Source organism: Orbicella franksi, chromosome 2 (assembly GCF_964199315.1).
Source record: "Orbicella franksi chromosome 2, jaOrbFran1.1, whole genome shotgun sequence".
NCBI classification, from domain to species: domain Eukaryota; kingdom Metazoa; phylum Cnidaria; class Anthozoa; order Scleractinia; family Merulinidae; genus Orbicella; species Orbicella franksi.
The window spans coordinates 33,719,240-33,740,196 of NC_138146.1; the positions used below are offsets into that span (position 1 = coordinate 33,719,240).

Below are 20,957 nucleotides of genomic sequence, written 5' to 3' on the forward strand. Positions count from 1 at the left end.
AGGCATGGTACAGGAAAAATTGCGCAAAACAACTCTGCTTGGCTTTCAAGTTGCACGTAATTTCCCTAAAGACCGCGTATTTGGGTGAGAGTACGCTGGACAAGTTTGTCCAGGTGAGATTAGTTTGCCGAAAGTTTGCCAAGTGCCAATAATAATAATAATAATAATAATAATAATAATAATAAGAAGGTATAAAAACAAACAAACAAACAAACAAACAAATCAAAGAGCAATCGTTAAAAGCAGTCGTCATTCCTGCAAACGACATAACATTTTATCTACTTGTTATTTTAGCACAATTTCGTCTCTGCAGTTATAGCGCTGCAGCCACTTAGTTCATCGTGTTTGCCGTTCTTTCAATCTTAGACATCAATTTGATATTCCTTACAGCTGTGCTCTCATTGTACGAAGTTTTCAGAAATGTTGATCGTGTAACATTTGTATTTTTTTTTTGTTTAGCTATCTGATGAACACAGAGGTCGAAAAACTAAATCTGAGAGCTTTTGACGGTCATCAGGACGTCAAGACATACATGTAAGAAGTTTTAATATTTCATCTCTGGAGCTCAATCGAAACCTGAACATTTTCTTATGATTAAGTAAGAGCCGTTCATATAAGAAAGATATTCATTAAGGCTGGTTTTCACAACGACTTATCGCATAACAGCATAAACACTTAGGCATGCGCAGAATTGATTTTCGGTTCCTTACCTCCTCGATAAAGTAAAACAAGATGGCGGACTCTCGCTTTTGCTTACTATGCTCATGCTTAGAGCGGCGCGTTCCACTTGCCATAAGCATAAGTACAAGCGCAAGAAGAACGAAAGAGCTGTGAAGAGCAGCTTTGGGCTGCCCACGTGAGAAAAATCCGTGTCAAAGTCTTTGGCTATTTCTAGACCCTCCTGGGATTTTCGAAACGGGAGTGATGTAAAAATAACTTAACAGGGATTCGGCTTGAGAATGAGGCCTATATGGGGGATAGGCACTCTTAGCTTACCCTTCATCTTCTCTTGTTGTAACTTATTTTAATACATGCTCTTGCATGTAACAACTCATTACCAAAGTGAATGATCTAATCACAAATATCTTGCATTTCTTTTTTCTTATTTTTATTTTTTTTGGCTTTTCCAAGTTCACCTGAGCATGCGACTGATGGAATTAGCACAAACCAAAAAGGTTTGTTCATCGCTCTAACCGAAGCAGGGTTTGCAGACGGTAACAACACCTACAGATCTCCTTGTCCCACAGGAACATTTTCCCCTCATCTTGAGAACTTCTTGTATGGCACGGCACTTGAAGCTGAATGTATTCCGTGTCCCCCTGGTAAGTAGTTTTTCTGTGCATGCCTGTCAAAATACGGTTGCCATGGAAACGTTAACTAAAATCATGTGATACCAAGATGTTCTCGAATAAATTTTAGGACAAGCCACCAAATTTGTAGTTCCTTGCTTCAACGCTTTTAAAAGTTACAAGCGCTCAAAGTTGAAAAGGGCCTCACAGACACTCTCCACCCCCTCCCCCGCTTCTCTCCCGAGGTAAGGTCAGAACATGACGCCATTCTCGTCCCTACTGTTGCTCGTTTTAAAAACGCTGTTTTCGCCGACCACATGACTGAAAGAAACGAAGGCTCTGGGGACGCTAAAACGAGGCTTTGTCCTTTATTGTGCCATTGTAATAAGTAAGTGACAAATGTCTTTTTTTTTTAGGTGGGTTCTATTCGGACAGCGTTGCACATGTCGATGACCGATGCTTTTTGTGCAATCCGGGAACTTATGTTCCACCTGAGAATGCACCAGGCAGGAGAGTACTGGATTGTCAAGTGTGTCCTCCAGGTAATTTGAGGGTACTATCATTGTCACTCATAGAAGAATTTCTTTTGACTTTGCGGAAACTGTGGAAAATCTGGAGGAGCTGATGTCCAGATTCGAGCAGATAGATTAATTGGTACCGTCGACTGTCTCACCTTAGGAGACCGAGAAATTGCAGGACATGAAAATTGTTATGCAGGCACCATTCGAAATATTTTACATACAATTTTTTTGTCATTTATTTGAGTTCACAAATGGTAGTATTCTTATTCATATCATCACAGGCACCAATACGGACCTTGATTCTGGTTACCGAGCTTGCAAGTGTATCGACAACTTCCATCGTCATGATCGCTTTGGTCCTTGTCTAAATTGTCCCTCTGAGGGCCTGGATTGTGTAAATGAATCCGTTTCGCTGAAGAAGGGTTACTACTGGCAGTGGGATTCAGACGAAAGCATACTTGCCTACAAAGCTTTCGCAGACAATTTAAAAATCGAAAACGACTTTTACTACAGAAATACGTCTTCTTACAATGGGACTCTTCCCCAGCCCTACCAGTGCCCTCGGGTAGAATCTTGCAAAGGAGGACTGGAGTCTCAATGTGCCACAGGGTACTCAGGCCCGTTATGTGAGGTGTGCGAGAGTGGGTATTACAAACGAGTTCTTTCCTGTAAAGCCTGTCCGTCCGGTTCTTGGGTCATCGCGCAACTTTGCCTTTTAGGCCTGGTTGTTCTCGTTCTCATTGCTATTTTGATATGGAATGGAAGAAGGAAAAAAAGCAAACAAAAGCGCCCTATGATTGACATCCTCTTAGCTAGGCTGAAGATTGTGATTGGCTTTTACCAGGTTACATCCGGGATAGTGGAAGCATTTGTCTATGTTAAGTGGCCGTCATCCTTGTCTATGATTGGTGATTACGCTGAAATTATCCAGCTTAACATTTTACAGTTTGTACCGCTTCATTGTCTCTTCCCCTCGTGGAAACAAGATGCCTTTAGCAACATGTACGTTATTTTAGGAAGCAACGTTTGCGTGACAATATTCGCATTTGCTGCTTATTGGATCAGGAAACTTTTCCTTGCAAGGAAGCTTTCTATGAAATGTTCAGGAATGAGGAATGCCTTGTCTACGACCAAAGAGTTCCTATATCGTAACGTGTTTTTATTTCTCTTTATAACTTACCCTAGTACATGCTCGACAATTTTGAGAACTCTTCCTCTCGCCTGTCACAAGCTTTGTACAGAGCGTTCCTGCGCTTTTTACCTAAAGGCAGATTACAGCGTAAAATGTGAGGGAGAAAAGTACGAATTTTTTAAGCTCTTTGCCTTCGGGGCATCCTCGTACATCATTTTGCTTCCAGGGCTCGTATTCGTGGCTTTGTGGAGGCGTAGAAGACAGCAGCTTCCGTCAGCTCAACGCGGGGATAACAACAGAGCAGATTCTAACCCGGTTGATCCAGAATTTGGTGCGTATAACACTGCTGAAGTTGCTGAAGAAAACGGTGTAGAAGCCATCGAAAGTGATGAAAATAGTGGTAAGATGTGTTTTAGAGCGCAGATCATCTGTAATCTGCGGATAATAGATAGTGCATAAACAAGCAAAAACTAACTAGTGTCATAACACCATTGTCAAGGTAATAAAATAAAAGGAATACAAATTCTGCAGTTAAAAAGGGAGAAAAATGAATTTACATTCTCAGTGCGAGGCAAAATTATAAAAATACTTTTATACGAATTATTGGTAATAGTGTAGTTTAGTTTAGTTTAGTTTAAGAGTTCGTCACCAAAAGATATAAATATTGTTGAGGAAAATATTACATTGATAGTGGTTTCTCAACCTACTTATTTGCAGATAGAAGCCTACAACGAAACTACAACAGGCAGTAAACATTTATGAGTAATGACAGCTTCTAAACGTTAGACCTGTGGCGTTTACCACTGGCCTTTATATACCGATGAAAAAAATGCCTAAGCCATTATACAAATGTGCACTTCTAGCTGCTTCGACCATATTTCTCTCTCTTCCAACAGTTGATGCAGGCAGTGCTTTAAGTTTCTAAATAGCTATTATGCTTTTCCCAAGAGCAAGAGTGTTTTTCTTGATTCACAGAAGAGCCTAGTGACGAATCAGAACTCATTTCTGGTATGAGCTTCCTTTACGAGAACTATAATGAAGACGCGTGGTACTGGGAGCTAGTGGAAGTGGTGAGAAAGCTTGTGTTGACTTGTGGGATCATTCTAATTGGCCGTGAGAGCAGAGCTTACGTGGGCCTGGCCTCCATTTGTTCTGGACTGTTCGCTATCGTGTATGCCTTCCGCAAGCCCATTAAAGATGAGTTTGAAGATAAATTACAACTAACATCTCTTCTTGTGATATTCCTCAATCTTGGTATTGGAGTTATTTTAAAGATTCCCAAGGAGTCTGTGCCGTCAGATGTGGACCAACATGTGGATTCATTATTGGTTAATATTCTTGTTGTTGGAGCGAATGTTCTGGTTATTTTACTAGCTGTGGGTATGTTAACATTCATATTATGTAATTCTTTTAGGTTCATTGTGAATAAGACGCCATTTACGACTTTGTTAAATAATTGACTGACTAATTATTGATGATTCAGACTGAGTCGGCTAATTGACTCGTCATGGCTGACTGTGACTGACTAACTGACTGTCTGACTGACTAAACGGTGATCACGAATCACTGACTGACTGCCTTAGTGATAATGGCTCAAATGCCTGCTTGCATGCCGACTGTCTGTCTGAGTGACTGACTGTGTGATCATGTTTGCCGGACTGACTGAACGGTGGTCATGATTTACTGACTGACTGACTTTTTAAAAGGGAGATTTGGCTTAGTCACTCGTTCTTTCTTTTAACATAGTTCTTTTGCTCGTCACACATACTATATAAACTCATCCACCACAACAATCATTTGTTCTATTCGTCTAACACTAGGTCGTTACCTAGCTGTGTTGATACACAACTTCATGTTGTGGCGAAGAAACCCGCAGTGCTCCGCTGCCTGCTGTATTACCATGCTTCTGTCCTTGAACGAACTGGGCAGTGGTGTGAATTCAGTGGCGACTGGAGGGAAGTCCATCAAGATGCACATGGGTATAGGGAGGGTGGACATGCCTTCAATGCGAGCATCTGTAAATGATAATGTTGGCTTCGAAATAGAAGAAAATGGTGGAGACACAACAAAGGAGAAGAGTAAAGAAAAAATGCTGAAGGCTGTAAGGTTTATGTCGACAAATGAACGTAATGATGAAACGGATATCAAGAGCAGAGGGAGCACAGCTTCTGATGGACGCCGTTTCAGTCGTTTCCCGACAATGCGATCAGAAACTGTGGATTCTAATTAGAAGACAACTGAATTAACACAAATTAAGTGTAGTTATGATTTTAATGTTTGTTAAAAGCGAGTGACACAAAACCTGAATACTCGAAATCGTTGTACACTAGTAGGTGAACGTGAACGTGAATTACTTCTAGAGTTCTTGTGGCTGCCCTGCAGAACAGATGGCGCAATGGGCGCAATGCAAGAGCTGTTATAACATAACTAAAGCAAAGCGCGCGCTCTGATTGGCTACCTTAGCGTCTACTATTTGCCCATGGGTGTACGCTGCTGACGTGTGTGCTAATGTTTACAAAGCAAATCTTTTGACAGACATTGTTTCCAAAGTAATGGCCGACGTCCTTCTCCCAGAAATGCGAAACTGTCTTCACAGTTGTGTGAAGATGAAACTTTATCGAGTTACTGGTGTGCAGTCGGTTGTCATGAATGAATTTTCGCGCGCTTGTTTTCTCTTGTCATGTAAGACTACACGAACACTTTTTTGTGATGTAGCTCAATAAAAGGACTTCTGTTGTTCCAATGTCTCAATGTTATGTTATAAAACAAATGGTAAACGCCATAGCGTGTACTATTGAGTTACGGATGCACGCGGGAGATTGCTAAGCACGAAAGAAGCGTAAGAGTCGCACGAGGCGATAGCCGAGTGCGACTCTAGCTTCTTGAGTGCTTAGCAAACCTCCCAAGTGCATCCATAACTCAATTGTACACGCTATGGCGTTTACCATTTGTTAATTGAGCTTATTACGCGCGTTAATTATAACGGGCGTGAATTTTACATATAATGGCCGTACGTATAGACGCTCATTAATCTATCAAAATTCTGACCCGTTATAGCGCGCGTACGAGACGTGACAACGGAAATTCAGCGTTTATTTCTAGTTGTTACTTTCTAAAGCTCAGCGCTTTGCGCCCGCATTCGCGCTTCGCACTCGATCGAGTATCGCTCTCTGCGTTCTGCCCCGCTAAAGCGCCTGTTCTGCAGTTACTTGTTAGCGTTGTTTTGTCGGTGAAGGCAGGGTGGCCATTTGTTTAAGCTTTCACGTGGAGTTCGCAATGCAAGTACGTACACTAAGTGAAGCTCGCCATTTTATTATGTCAGTAGTTTAATGTGCCTAGTTTTTTAGTTATTCTTGTCATGATAGAGTCCGAAATACAAATTGATTAAGGCCATGCATGAGTAAGAAGAGCCAGGTAGTATCTAAAGGTCGCTAATCTAGGAAACATTGTTGCTGACTGATTTTGAAACCATTTTGCAACGAGGAAATTTATTTCAGAAACAAAGTGGCACGCATGCCCATAACAACTGTACAACAAGTCTATTAATAATGGTAAAAAGACGGAGTGAAGGCCAATTCCAGGTGATTAATCTTCTCGTCGCCAGGGCTACGGGACGGCGTTGAATTAGCTGTCTTGTTTATTATTATGATAGCTTGCTTGGATTTGACAGAACGCAACTTTCTTGTTGTCTTTATATATTCAATGTAGTCTTCACATGAAACTGTTGATCTCTATGAGTTACACTGCCACTAACGCTTTCGGCGCATTCTGCAAAATGTCCCTACCGGATATCAGGGGGAAGATTCACAGTTTGCTATCTCATACCGGGGCATTGACCGAAACTGACGTGCAAGCTCTCTGCCAGTCTGCCGGCGGGGAAACTGGTGATCAGTTCGAACGTTCGTTACCAGATAAATGATATCACTCGTAGATGTTGTCTCCCCTCTTCTATACGAATATACGAAGATTCTTACAAGAAAAAGCTGGAGTTTTTCTTAAACACCCGAGCGAAATCTCATTGTCCAACGGTTCTTTCAGGCGGGTTTGTTACATGACCTTATATATATCTCTGACTTTCCAACGTGACAACCTTATTTCCAAATTTAAAAAGAGCTTAGAGACAGTCTCGACATTCAGTGATTAAGTGTTCATCTGTGTCCTTATCTGCCTATTATGATCATATCATAAATTATATTTCGTCCTATTTGAGAAGGTTGAGAGGTGAGGGGCCAAGAGTGAATATCATTTTTGAGTTTTACTTAATTACAGTAATTTTACTGACAACATTTCCTGTCACCACAGTTGACAAAATACTCAGGATACCTCACCTCTTTGTATGCCTCCCCCATGTCTTGACCTTCTATAATCTGTGAATCCCAACTTTGAATACCTGACATACTTGTTGAATCATACTAGTCGGGGTGATTCAGGCTGGTTTCATGCCGCGAAAATCAAAACAAGACTAATGCGGTAGAAAGCCATACAAACAGTGAAGTTAAACGAAAGTAATCTGAGCTTTGGTGCACGAATCTAAACATACTTAAAGGAAATTAAAATAATAAAAAAAACATATACATGTATTGTGAAAAATATTGAAAGGGATCCCAACACAGAAAGCCACTGATCTATTTGTGGTATATCAAAATATTAATGTAAGCGTCAGTGTTGTCCTGTTTGTTGATTGGTAGTGCCAAGAGAAAACAATGTATACTGTTCCTGTGTAGACAGTGATGCTTAAAATATTCAGTTGCATTTGAGCTGAAATATACATGGGAAAAGAGCGAAAATAAAGGACATCTCGGACATCAACTTACGTAGGCCTGTTCCAATGCTCAGATTTTGCAGAGTGTCAAATTGCATATCGTTCAGAGCAACTTATAAATAACCTTCTGTTTATTTCCAGTTACCCTTTTCGTTACATCCACCAGGAAGAATTCCAAGATTTGCGATTTTTTTTTTGTTATATAAATACAGTGTTTGCTGCATCGAATCCGGCGGTTCACCCCTCCCCCACTCCGCCCCTCGGCCTCCCCCAGCCCCACCCCCACTACCGTGTCACTTCACAGTCTTTACATACTCGCTGCATTCTTTTGATGGCAGTTTATACAACGAACAGTTACGTAACAATCCCCTTTTGTGTCTCTTATCAAAGAAATATAACTTTTCACGTGGAAATGCCTCAAATTGACGGTGAATTTTAAGAAGGAAGAAACCTCTGGTACCGGTTTTAACCGTTAAAAGGCCTTAGGGAATCAAAGCGAAAAAAAAATCTTTGAGATCAAAGGATAAATAGATGCGTCAAATTTGCAGAATTTAAATAGATCGAAATTGGCCTATCAGAACTAAAATCGCATGACAGTCACTGGGGAATGCGTATTTTCCCTTCCAATGAACTATGGTTGATCTATGGACCTTCATGCTTTTTTCACGTGCACCAAAGTAGCAACCAATCAGCGACCGCAATGTTGGTCAGACGTGACAGCTGTGAAAACGAGGCTATTCTGTAATTTCACGGACAGATATAAATATGGTTTTGAAATGTTTGAAATGTTCTTTATTTCCACTGTACTGAAGCGCTCAGGCGAAGCCTTACTTTAAACCTTTTGGATCAAAACCTCAGCGATCTAACAAAAACTAACAATGGCTGATACACGTAAACGAGTTTTGAATTTCGCTGCTGGTCCCGCCAAACTACCAGAAGAAGTAAGTGAAAAGAGAAATTTTACGCTACACTTTGACTGTATTTTCCTTGTATGTGTTTTAGCTGTATAATTTTTGAATCGCAAGAGCTCGTCTTTTCTAAGCAGTGTTATGTAGCACCTTTTCTATCAAGTTATTTTTGAAATTTTATATTGATATTTACTAGATCTGAAGAATTAATTCAAGCTGAAAGTTCAGCGGTAGACTGCAGCGATCTTCACGAATTTTATGCGCGAATTTGTCCACAGTTCCTGACATCAATCATGATTTTAGAGCAGACCTTGTTTGGATCAAACTATGCTTCGAAACCTCGTCAGTAAAGACCGGAAATTGTGATTTATTGCATTACATTACATTATCATTGCGAAACAGTTTGTAAAAGTACTTTGGTCAGTGCTAACGTGAGAAACTGAACAACCGCGAAGCTAACGAAATTGGCGCGTTTCCCTAATATGGGGAGCAAGATGAATGCGTTTCCCTAATATGGGAGATTAGCAAAACATCGAAGGGAGATTCCTTGGACTGTGCTCAACGCGATCTGTCATTCGAATGCGACACTGTACTTCTGTTCCTAACTTCGTGGAGTAATTCATGTATTGTGGACGCTTCAGGGGGAAGCGATGGGCTTTTATTTTGCTTGTCCGTCTCGAGACTGTCGACCAAGCGGGGCGAAGCCATGAAGCAGAATATTGTAGGGATGGGCCATGGGCCGTGTCGTTTAAATGCAGAATATTGTATCGATATAAGTCACTCAGAACTAGCAGTTTGTGAGACAACAAGGTGGCATTGAGTTTTAACAGAAAAAAATGCTTTTGTAACAATATGGTTTATAGTTTGGCTGATGCAATCGTGCATAATTTAATATTCCCACAAGGAGTGCCTTGTGATCTAGAGATATATGCAGTTCAATATGAAACTATTATTCTTACGTAACGACTTCTTCGTTGCTTTACCACGAGCACAAATAAATATCATTACATGAACATATACTCTAGACACTGGTGTTTATTTTTGTTTTCTATTCCTTTTATGTGGTATTTTGGATATTTGTACTTATATTGTAGTATTTTCTTGAATCAAACCCGTGAAAGTGTGGAGACAGGCAAGGAATAGAACTTATAAATGTATTCTTAAAATTTTTCCTCAGTAGTGTGTTAGTTCCTACTGTGATCGTAACATGAAAACCATTCCCTTTTCTGTCATGTTTGAGCTGCACAATACCGAATTTGTACCTATCACTTAATTTTTGTCCCTATATTAAGACATTACTTTCCTTTCTCTTTCATTTGGTTTGTTTTCTCTGACTGCTCTTTTAAACACAAAGGGATTCATAGGTTTCTTTGTTTCAAGTATCATATTTGGGCAAATGTATCGGTAGGACTAGCCACAAAAATGTAACATAATAATACAAAGAAACTTCTAAAGGCTAGAGAGGAAATGTGAAAAGCTATAAATTATTTGGCAGCGCCTGTACATGTTGCTGCAAGTATGCACCAGACCCAAACTTCTCGGCCAAATTTTGAATCATGCAACCTGTAATGTTTATTCGCCAAAAGCTGTCGAAATATTAACACAAAGACAATGTTATGGATATTATTTTCTTTATTTATGGGTAAAATAATAGTGGGAATCGGTTGAGATTTTGCAATCGATCGTCGGAAATAATCGGATTATCCTAACCGATCGATCATCGATCATAATCGAAAGAATCTACCAATAAGCATTCCATGAGACTGACACGAAATCAACAAAACCAGCGTGCCACAAACCTTTGTTGGTGTATTGCTTTCTGCAGAGCCTACAGATTACCTTCATCATATCCAAGTTTTCTTTTGTTTTGGGCCCTTCCTTCACTTGATAAAAACCAAAATATTCCCACACTTTTGACCTGGCATTTCCAGGATAACGACGGATCTCCCACTTGGCCATTTCAGCCGCCATGTTAGACTTGTCAGCAACATGTAAGCGAGGCAGGTCTGAGAGGACCCTCGGAATTAATTTGAGGTGACATTTCGCGGCGATGTTGTTTGTTAATTCCTTTCACTCGCTAGTGATAGTGATACTACAAATGCGAAACAGTGAGTTTGTTCGAAATACAAAGCAGCTTAGCATGCCACATCATTCAAAAAAGCGTGGTGTATTTGAAGTGACAAAAACACAGCATGCAGGGTAGGCACAGGTGAACACATTCAATCTTAGATTATATCTGCTGTTATGACTTAGAAGTTAGGAGTCTACGAAAAAAGACAACTCACACTAAGATATTAAACGTACATTTTTATTGATTTTAATACTTTTATTTATCCCCAATAAATTTTTAATTTTTCTGCGACAATCGATTATGAAAAAAACATAATCGATTGTCGCGTCACTTGAACTTTTTGATCAACTTTCGATTATAATCGATCATCGGTCCACCACTAGGGTAAAATATATTTTCTTTTGGTTTTATCGAAGCGTTGGATTCGAAGGGAAACAATAAATATGCTGAAAACACTTAAAAAGGGTATTATGTCAGCCGTGGAATGCGCTGACGTTGCAGCTTTCATTTTCTTTATGTGACAAATAAGAAAAATTAAATATTTGCTGAGGTAAACAAGAGCTTACCAGAACTTGCAACGTTTAAGTCAGTGCTAGGGGAAAAAACACAACCATTCTAAAATTAGCTGCGGATAGCATAAACCCTCTGACTTGCGTGACAACTTCAAAGCGTAAACAAATTAAATTTTGACTTTTCAGGAAGAAATCTGTTTATTAAAAGCGTTATTAATAGCGTGACACTCGTTTCCTTTTGTGTCATTCATGGGCATATCCCGAACGAACTTCCAGATTAAGACAACAATTGCCTTAATCTGGAATTATTATGTCATCATAGATTTCACAAAGGCTAAGAGTGATGGTGCAATAAGGTATGACACAGTTTGTGTTGATCAAGTGATGTGTTTACAGTAATGAATCATCAAGAACTGCTTTGGAATGTGCATTGTGTTGTGACTGTAGTATTAACAAAACAGTTAAATTTTAAAAGCGCGGTTATAAGATCTAAAAGATCTTTTTGTTAAGTTACATTCCTACTGTTTGAAAAATAATCTCCACTAAAAACAAATTTAAACCTAAATATCTATGTGCTTATGGGTGAAATAAAACTAATTTAGTATTAAAAAATAATACAAAGTCAATTAATTTTATTTTTTGTTAGTGTTGGCTACATTCTCTCGTTATTATTACGACTATTTTATCTTTAAAGGTTTTGGCAGAAGCTCAAAAGGAACTACTTAATTATGGAAACCTTGGAATCAGTGTTATGGGTATGTTGAATAACAAAAGTGTAGTTAAGATTACTCAGCGAGCATCATCAATTAACCTTGATTATTTCTGACTTCAAATGGAACATTTTTGCAGTAATTTTTTCTTTGTGCAATTATTTAACGAATTCAAAAAATGTTAAAAAATCAGAATTAGGTGTTGAGATTTATTTGCTAACTTTATTTTGTATTCATTTTCCATCAGAAATGAGCCACAGATCTGCACACTTTGCAAAAATTGTCAATGAGGCTGAGAGTGATCTGAGAGAACTGCTGTAAGTATTTTTAGGATAATGTTTAAAATGCCATCAAAATTTAAATGTGTACCACATTCATAAGAGGTCAAAGGCATAGATTTGATAGTGTCACTCGATTACTAAGATTTTGAACATTTCATGTTGCAGTAATATTCCAGACAACTACAAGGTGCTTTTTCTTCAAGGAGGTGGCACTGGTCAATTTGCGGCAGTTCCTCTCAATTTGGCCAAAGGTAATTTAACATTTCATTGTAAATAAAATGGCAGTATAAGTTGCAAGTTGGATTGTTTTCATGACTTTTTTGTTTATTGTGCATGATCAACCAATTTGTTATTAGTACTACTTTTGAGGGCAGTTTTCATAGTACTTATGATAATTGACTTTGGTAAAATGTTTGTCCAAACTGTTATCAGTACCTAATAGGAGTGCTTTTATTTCAGAGGGAGGATCTGTTGATTACATTGTTACTGGAGCTTGGTCAGCAAAAGCTGCAAAGGAGGTAAATTGCAACCAAAAAAAAAAAAAAGAAGAAGACATTTGAAGAAGTTCTGTTATAGCCATCAAGCGTTGCTTTAGTTTTAATTAGGTATCTTACTAACCAGCATCAAGGACCATACTGGGAGAATGTCAGGTCTGGATCTCTTGACTAAGGATCTCCCAGAAAGGTCCGAAGTAAACTTACTTCATAAGAAATTTATTGCATGGCTGAAATAGGTTGGAAAACAAATTCCACAATCATGGACTGGAAAGGTTTTTAGATCCTGGTCCCTGAACTAACTTTTATAATATTATTGACTTTTATTGTTTTGTTGTGAAATAAGAATCTTTCCTGCTGTTCTTTGCCATTCAACATATTGGAGCTGAAGAAAAACCTGTGTTCAGTTTATTCGCTAATTATTTGGTGTACATTGGTTTGGAAATTAATTATTAAATAGCAACTGTTCAATATTTTGTCTTCTCATTTGCTCAGGCAGAGAAATTTGTTAAGGTAAATCAGGTTTTCAAGAAACTGGACAAATACAACAGTGAGTATTGTTGGACTTTTATCCTATATAGACAGAATATAGAATGTACAAGTCATGTAATATTATGTACAATAGAAAAAGGTTTTTATCAAGGCAAGTCATGGTAACAAATCAGCAGATGTGTGGGAGAAATTGGAGACAGGTTCTTTTGACATATTGAAAAAGGATTTTATCCAGTTATGGTAACACATCAGTGGATGTGTGGGTGAACTTGGAGACAGGTTTCTAAATCTAATTCCAAATATTATTTCATCAGCAACATCTAGAAGAGATCATGCTAACTCTGAAACATTAAAATGATAATAAAAACTAAAACTAAAAATAAAACTAATAAAAATTGCATTTAAAAATAACGTAGCAAAGTTTACTTTTGACATGTCGAAAAAAGACTTAATCCAGTTATGGTAACACATTGGAAAAGGATTTTATCAAGTTATGGTAACACATCAACAGATGTGTGGGAGAACTTGGAGACAGGTTTTTCTTGACATATTTGCAAATGCATTCATAATTCTATGGAAACCTTTGAAAATATATTTTTAATTTCTGTCTCTGTGGTAAATGACAATTACATCGTTCCCTTGCAATATATTTTTTCATAATCTGTTCGCAGATAAAACTACAATAAAATGATTTTATTCATAATATTATTTAGATTCTATGCTCAAGATTGCAAATTTTGTAAGGATTCAATTGTATTTACATCTTAAATTTGCTTGACTGCTTGAGTTAGATCGACATGATGCCTGATCAATATGTTTTTTCTTTGTTCAAGGAATTCCCCCGCAGGAGGAGTGGAATTTAAATCCAAATGCTTCGTATGTCTACTATTGTGCCAATGAAACAATTCACGGTATGTCTGACTGTTCAACCAGTTTTATTATCCAATTCTGTGCCCATAAATCTAATAAACATTTTCACAGCTTATAAATTTAGTAATATAGTTTGAAAAATATCATCAACTAGTTATTTAGGAAATAGAAAACATGTACCATGTTTTTATCAAGAGTGGAATAAAAAGAGAATAATCTAATTGTTTTAGTATAAATCTACTAGTCTTCCAAAACTTTATCAGACACTTTGGAAATGCCAAGAAGCAGCCGTCATTTTGTTAACAAGAGCACACTGCTATGCTACCTACTATCTATCACAGAATAGTGAGTAGCATGGCCAATCAGAGAATGGCATTCTTGGTAGAATGCTAACTAGATAAGATTTATACTTAGACCTGATAGAAACACGAAGAACATGTACTACTGCTTTTAGAAAATTCTTTGGTGAAAAAAGGAAACACCTTGTTTACTTTGATCATCAAAATGTAAATTCTCTTTGCTTGTGCCATCATTATGTCAACAGCTTGTGCTAGTTCTGTGTTTCTCTTGAGTTATAGAAACATGATTTTAAACCAATCAGCATTCATAGTTTTTTAGAGGCTATATTTAAACATTAATATAGCAATATTTTAAAATAACTTCAAAAATGAGTAGCCATAAAGGGTGATGTTTCTTGCTGTGATGTTTATAGGAGTGGAGTTTGATTTTGCACCGGAGACAAATGGAGTACCGCTCGTCTGTGACATGTCCTCAAATATCTTGTCAAGACCTGTTGATGTCAGTAAGGTAAGCATAAAGCTGTGTGCACCTGTTTCTAAAATGCTGAAAAAACTTGCATTTCGTTTGGGAGAATCAGCCTCCTGTGTAGTTTGATCATATAAAACTGATTTATCTGTCTTAGTTTAAACAAATGCAATCTAATTTCAGCTAATAAGAGCTCAGAGGAAGGAAGAGTTCAGGACAAGCTCAGAGAAACCTTTTATATGAAGACAGATTACAGTTTTGTTAATGTCATGTGTTCATGTTTTATCTTAGTTTGGACTGATCTATGGTGGAGCTCAAAAGAATATCGGCTGTGCTGGAGTTACTGTGGTTATTGGTATGTAAATATTGCACTCCTTCACATTTACTTTGATAGGAATCATCACACCTGCACGTATTTGTCACATGCGCTGGACACATTTTTTGTCATAATTTATATACATGAGTTCTGAAAAGTTTGGCCATACAGCAACATGATAATCCCCTGTTATTAGGTTTTATCCTCTTTGAGCCTAGCTCCATGAAAAAGTTAAATGTTATTGTTTGTTTGTCAAGAAGGTTACAATGGTCTTGTTTAAATACTAATACTTTGTACAAGTTTGTAACTTTTCATCTTTAAAATTTTCAGTGCGAGAAGACCTGATAACTAACCCTTCACCACAGTGCCCTGTTGTTTTTGACTATAAGGTATTTAATTTCTCACTTTATGTCTCAATACAAGAGGTAAATTATATCAAGTACCATCACTTATTTAAAAACAAATTTTGGTTGGTGAGAGGAGCAAACAATGATGGATCCTGTCGGAGTTTGTACTTATTTTGTTTAAATTTTGTTATATATCATAAATCAATATTGTTAAATTACATTTCAAATCTTTCTAAGTCTGGGTAGTGAATGTAATTTCTATAGAACTTAAAAGCAGAGAAAAGAACATGTTCTGCCACTCAGAAGAGGATGCACCGAGAATGACTGAATGGTGTCGTGTGTCTTCCAGAGACCTCTGTACTGGTCTAATGATACATGTACATGTATGTCTTACATCAGTATTGTGAAATAGATATTTTTTTCTGGAACAGATCCAGGCTGGAATGAACTCACTGTACAACACACCCCCTACATATAGTATCTACATGATGGGACTGGTGTTCAAGTGGCTGAAAAGAAATGGAGGAATTCAAGGTACTTACAGTATTATCAGTTACCTATTAACATTGAGAGTTGTTGTATTGTATCTCTTGGATACTTCTGTGAGATTTTTTTGGTTGAATTCACTTTTGTATAATAGTGAAAAATGGATTCAAATTGTGTATTTCTCTGTTACTCTCTTATGCAGAAATCAACAGAATTAACCAAATGAAGTCAGACCTTGTGTATGAACTCATTGACTCTTCAAATGGCTTCTACTGGTAAGAAGTTTTTTTCTTGTGCCAATGCTTGTTGGAATGAACTTTGCCAACACTTGCTACTTTGAAAAGTAAAGCTTAATTTAATTCTGTCAATATTTTATGACAGTGGCACAGTGGAAAAGAAGAGCCGGTCAAGAATGAATGCTCCTTTCAGAATTGCTAACCCTGAAGGAGACCAAGAGCTGGAAAAAAAATTCATTGAAGAAGCAGCTGCCAAAGACATGATCCAGCTGAAGGGTCACAGGTCAGTTTGCTTGCTGTTTGTTTGTAGTGCACTACTACTAGTGTCGTAGTATTAGCTGTAAAGGCTTAATGCCAGGTGACTCTGTAATCAGGAGGTGTGGTGAAGTCATGTTAATGTGTTGCCTCTGGATCAAGCGGTCCAAGTTCAAGCCCTTGCCAGGGACATGGTGTTGTGTTCTTTACTCTCACAGTGCCTCTCTCCACCCAGCAGGTGTATAATAGGGGTCCCACTAATTTAATGCTGGGGGGAATAACCCTATGATCGACTAACATCCACTCCAGGGGGGAGTAGAAATACTCCAAGTCGTTTCATGCTACAGAAATGGAGATAAGTGCTGGCCTTGTGGGTCACTTGGCTCATACGCTGACTTGACCTTACTTACTCTGTAACTATTTCTTCTGGCTGAGTAACTTACATGTCTTTGAATACTCGGGCTCTGAGAATTAACAGTAGCCCCTTAGTCAACCTTTTCCTTGATTTTCCTCATTTGTTTGTTAGAAAATATTGAGAGTAGACAATAAGATTTTGAGCTTTCTGAAGTATTTGTGAGTTAGCTGTGTTAGGTGTTTCAGATAATTACTACAATCACATTGTCATACCCATACAAGGTGGTTCCAGTCCAGAGTGAAACGACGGACATGCCCAGACTGAAAAAAGTACTTAAATTGAAAAACTGTTATGAAAAACTCTTACGGATTGCATTTCTGCGACTGACACAGCACTGTGTTTTCTTTTCAGGTCAGTGGGAGGAATAAGAGTGTCAATGTACAATGCCGTGAAACTTGATGACGTCAAGACACTTGTGGATTTCATGAAAGACTTCAGACAACAAAATCAAAAGCAGTAATAATGCCTCAAACCACATTCTTGAATAACAATCTTCCTTATCCAACATTACACACCCGAATACGAGCATCTCTGAAAAAAGATATTAACTAAAAATATTAATACAGATAAATTTATTAAGTGCTTTGTACCTACATGGAAACTTCAAATCGAAACCACGAGTGAATTGTGTGTTGCGTTGTGGTGTTGTCATGCAAGTGGTGTTAAAAGGTTGTAATAGAAAGACAAAGTAGTGATAGGACGGGTTTCATAGCCATTTCACGAGTTGTTAATAGAACTGTCGGTCATGTAAGTTATACTGGGCCTAGAAAAGAGTGATAATATTTTTTTAGACATTACAACAACCGTATGAGGTTTTTGCGGACAAACTTGCAAACAAGTGCCGTGTTTGGTAAATCTTCGTTTCGTGGAAGTATTCGGAACGTTTTCCGATTCTGATCCTCCAATCAAAACCCAGCGGGAGCACACACGGGTTATCCGAAAGCGGTCGCTTCAGCATACGCCGTGCAGTCCGTGGGTTTACTGAAACGTCACTTGATTCACTGGACCGTGCAGTCGTGGTTATGGTTGAAGTTGGAAATGAGACGCTGTTTTTACATGTAACTAATTTATTGACTTAATAGTACGCTGTCGTACATTGGTAATGTGTACACGGCACCAGAAGAGTATATCTGAACTGAATTAAACACCGGTTTTTAAGGTGAAAAGTGTCTTGTGTAACAAATTCAACCTTTGATCAGGGGCAAATCATTTGGCACTACGAAGAAAGAACTGTCAGTGCCTAAATGAGAATCTGTGACTTTGGGCCGGAGGGTCAGTACTGTATGGCCACGCACCCAACAAGTTGGGCCTTTCTTTGACAGAAAAGGTCACGGCAACCCTTCCATACATCTTCCATAGAAAATGGTACCTCCTTCCACATACCCATAGTACTTTGTTTCTGCTCCGCTTTAAAATTTCTACCTTAAAAAATCGCCAAATAGCAAACTTCAACCCCCTCCCCCACCAACCCCAAAGGCCTTCGCTTCTCCTTAGAAGTAATATATCTGTGCGAGATATTAAAAAAAATTCTGAAGGCCCTTTTTAAATATTTCCTACCCATTCTATACTTCAACTCGTGAAAATCCTACCCACTGAAACCTCCGGCCTGAGAAAGGACCCCTTTCGAGTGGGGTCTCCCTTAAGGTCCCTAAAAGGTAGTACCCCCGAGAAACAGTCTACTCTGAAGCAAATAAAAACGCAGTTCTACTGTTTATGTTGTTTTTTCGTAGTTTCATAACTTGTGTCTGCATTTTTTTTTATTTAAAAAGTGTACCAATTGTCATTTCGCTCATTAACGAAGCAGGCAATTGGTATTAAATTGACTCGAACAACAATAGAGTGTGTGATTATGACACTGCTTTCTCTGGGCTGTCGTCATAGAAACTAAAATGTAGTAAAGTTTCCCTCTTCAAGTGAAGAGCTAGTTATTAATGTAATGAATTTGTAAGTGTCTAACAAGATAACGATTTACTAATGGTTTACCTTCAATCAGTTTTTTTGCAAAGTCCAGATTTGAAAAAATTACGAAAACAATTGTGTTCTTAAAGTAATCGTTTGCACGTCGATGTCAACAACAATCCCTTTTTCCTTTGGGAACGTCACAGAAAAACATGTTTTCCCATGCGGGATTAAAATGAGCACTAGTTCTTTTTATGATGCTAATTCAAGTACAGAAAAATGTTATTGTCATCTAGAGAACACATGCAGTCGAGCATCGAAGCTACAGAGTTAAACATTTGTTTATTGTACGTTTACTTGAGCGAGAAAAATTGAACATAAGACGAGAACTTGAGAAAAGCAGTTGAACTTAAGATGAACAAACTAAAGGACGACAAACTTTCCATTACCATGAAAGAAGCCATGGCTCGCAACGTCGTTGCGGAAAACAAAATGAAGGCCACCATGGGCGCCATGAGCTTTGAACAGCAGAAGAATCTACAGAGTATGGAATATTACAAAAACAAGTACGCAAAGCGACAGAGAGAGCTGCAAAACGAGAAACAGCGCATTCTGAATTCTCAAATGAGTGACGATGGCAAAGTCCAAAGAAAGATTTCGGCTCCTGCCTGCATGGTAACCGTTGTTGAGTACAACGACAGGTCTGACGCTGGATCTCTCACACAGCTGCAACCTAGACCGCAGAGTACACGTCCAAGGCCACAGAGCGCACGTCCAAGGTCTATTTCTGTTCCTAATGACGATGCGTGTACGCTACCCTCGCTTCTTCGCGTCGAAAACGGTAGGAAGTCGACGGAGCCTACAAGCACGAAGAACGAATCACTCACGCTTCCAACTATTTGGGCGAATGGAAGTAACAAAGGCCCTCAGCGCAGGCTTTCAGCGACAAGCTTGGCTGTCCCAACATCAACAGATCTGATGGTTCAAACAATGGCAATTTCGCAAACCAGATCTGTCCCCAACTCGCCATGTGCACCCCGTCGAGAAATAATGCAGTCTCCGTCTCCAAGAGGACGTGGCAAGTCTCCTGCGAGGACATTGCAAGGGATGGACTCGCTCAATTTTGATAGCGTGCAAGAAAAGCTAGCGGCGGTTATGAATGTAGCTATGGCCAACACGAAAGAATTCCGTTCAGAACGGCAGCATCCAGTAGAGGTAACGGCGGATATAAAAGAACAGTATTTGAAAACATCGTCAGCAAGTTTCAAAGAGATTAAAGACAACCCTAAAACTAGAAAGATCTCTAGTCCTGGCACCAAACTGTCTCGGTCTGTTCCCCTAAAACAAGATTCTAATGGCGACAATGATACAAGACTGGAGCAAAGTTTAAATAAAATTCGATTTTGCCAATACCTTAGATCCTCTTCTCTTCCCGAGGATGATGAGAGATTACCAGATGAACTGATACCAAAAGTTATCATAGGTGGTCACACTCAGTGGGTACCTGGAGAGTACTAGCGAACCACAGTGTCAGGAAGTTTGTGTCTGGGGTTAGGAAACACTGTAGATAGTGGATATATACAACGCTAGAGGTTTGGTGTATCATGATTAAAACCTGAATTCTTCTATGTATGTAAATACGTGGTGATAATTAGATCAGTGGGGAGAGCAACGGGAGTGATCAAGTAGGAGACGTAGGTCTGATATTTCAGCGAATCCTCAGAACTGACTTAAGTAGAAATACGGTGTCAATTTGTAACGAGGATTCCTAAGTCAATCTACGTTGCAAAGAAACGACAGGACCGCCCGTGTAAGCCTGGACTGGCTGGATGTTTAATCTGAGTTAAGAAGGTTTAAAAGGCCTGAATTTTGTGGGTAACATTGCCCACTGCACGCACTATGCTCCCATTTGAACTGTGCGATGTTACAGAATTAGTGGCGCTCCGTCGTCAGTGTACAAATAGCCAGAATCTAATTAATATACAGGTAATGCACAACAAAAGTGTAAATACGGTATTCATGACACTTTCTCTGTTATATTCTATTTAATTCAAGGTCTCATCAGTGAATCTTTTTAAATTAAGACAATCTGTTTTGCTTTTTGATTATTGCGGTTGTCAATGCTGCCCGACTTTCAAGAGTATGCCATGCAGAGTTCTTTCGAATAAAGTTTTTCTTTTATGTGAAAAAGATAAT

At 38.6% G+C, this 20,957-nt stretch overlaps 3 protein-coding genes across 3 annotated transcripts; all 3 read left to right on the forward strand.

Moving 5' to 3' along the window:
• The first annotated feature begins 1,082 nt into the window (after positions 1-1,082).
• On the forward strand, positions 1,083-5,192 carry LOC145473542 (uncharacterized). Its single transcript, XM_081455047.1, has 2 exons — positions 1,083-3,393; positions 3,918-5,192. The coding sequence occupies exons 1-2, from the start codon at positions 1,989-1,991 to the stop codon at positions 4,400-4,402; spliced, it is 1,890 nt and encodes a 629-aa protein (XP_081311173.1). The 5' UTR covers positions 1,083-1,988; the 3' UTR covers positions 4,403-5,192.
• A 3,270-nt stretch (positions 5,193-8,462) lies between these two features.
• LOC145479443 (phosphoserine aminotransferase-like) lies at positions 8,463-18,028 on the forward strand. Its single transcript, XM_081457811.1, has 14 exons — positions 8,463-8,645; positions 11,890-11,950; positions 12,153-12,222; positions 12,352-12,437; positions 12,646-12,704; positions 13,176-13,230; positions 14,006-14,083; positions 14,755-14,849; positions 15,099-15,162; positions 15,454-15,512; positions 15,902-16,004; positions 16,159-16,231; positions 16,338-16,475; positions 17,214-18,028. The coding sequence occupies exons 1-14, from the start codon at positions 8,583-8,585 to the stop codon at positions 17,320-17,322; spliced, it is 1,113 nt and encodes a 370-aa protein (XP_081313937.1). The 5' UTR covers positions 8,463-8,582; the 3' UTR covers positions 17,323-18,028.
• A 1,040-nt stretch (positions 18,029-19,068) lies between these two features.
• Positions 19,069-20,956, forward strand: LOC145479445 (uncharacterized). Its single transcript, XM_081457813.1, has one exon. The coding sequence runs from the start codon at positions 19,176-19,178 to the stop codon at positions 20,277-20,279; it is 1,104 nt and encodes a 367-aa protein (XP_081313939.1). The 5' UTR covers positions 19,069-19,175; the 3' UTR covers positions 20,280-20,956.
• The last annotated feature ends 1 nt before the right edge of the window (position 20,957 follows it).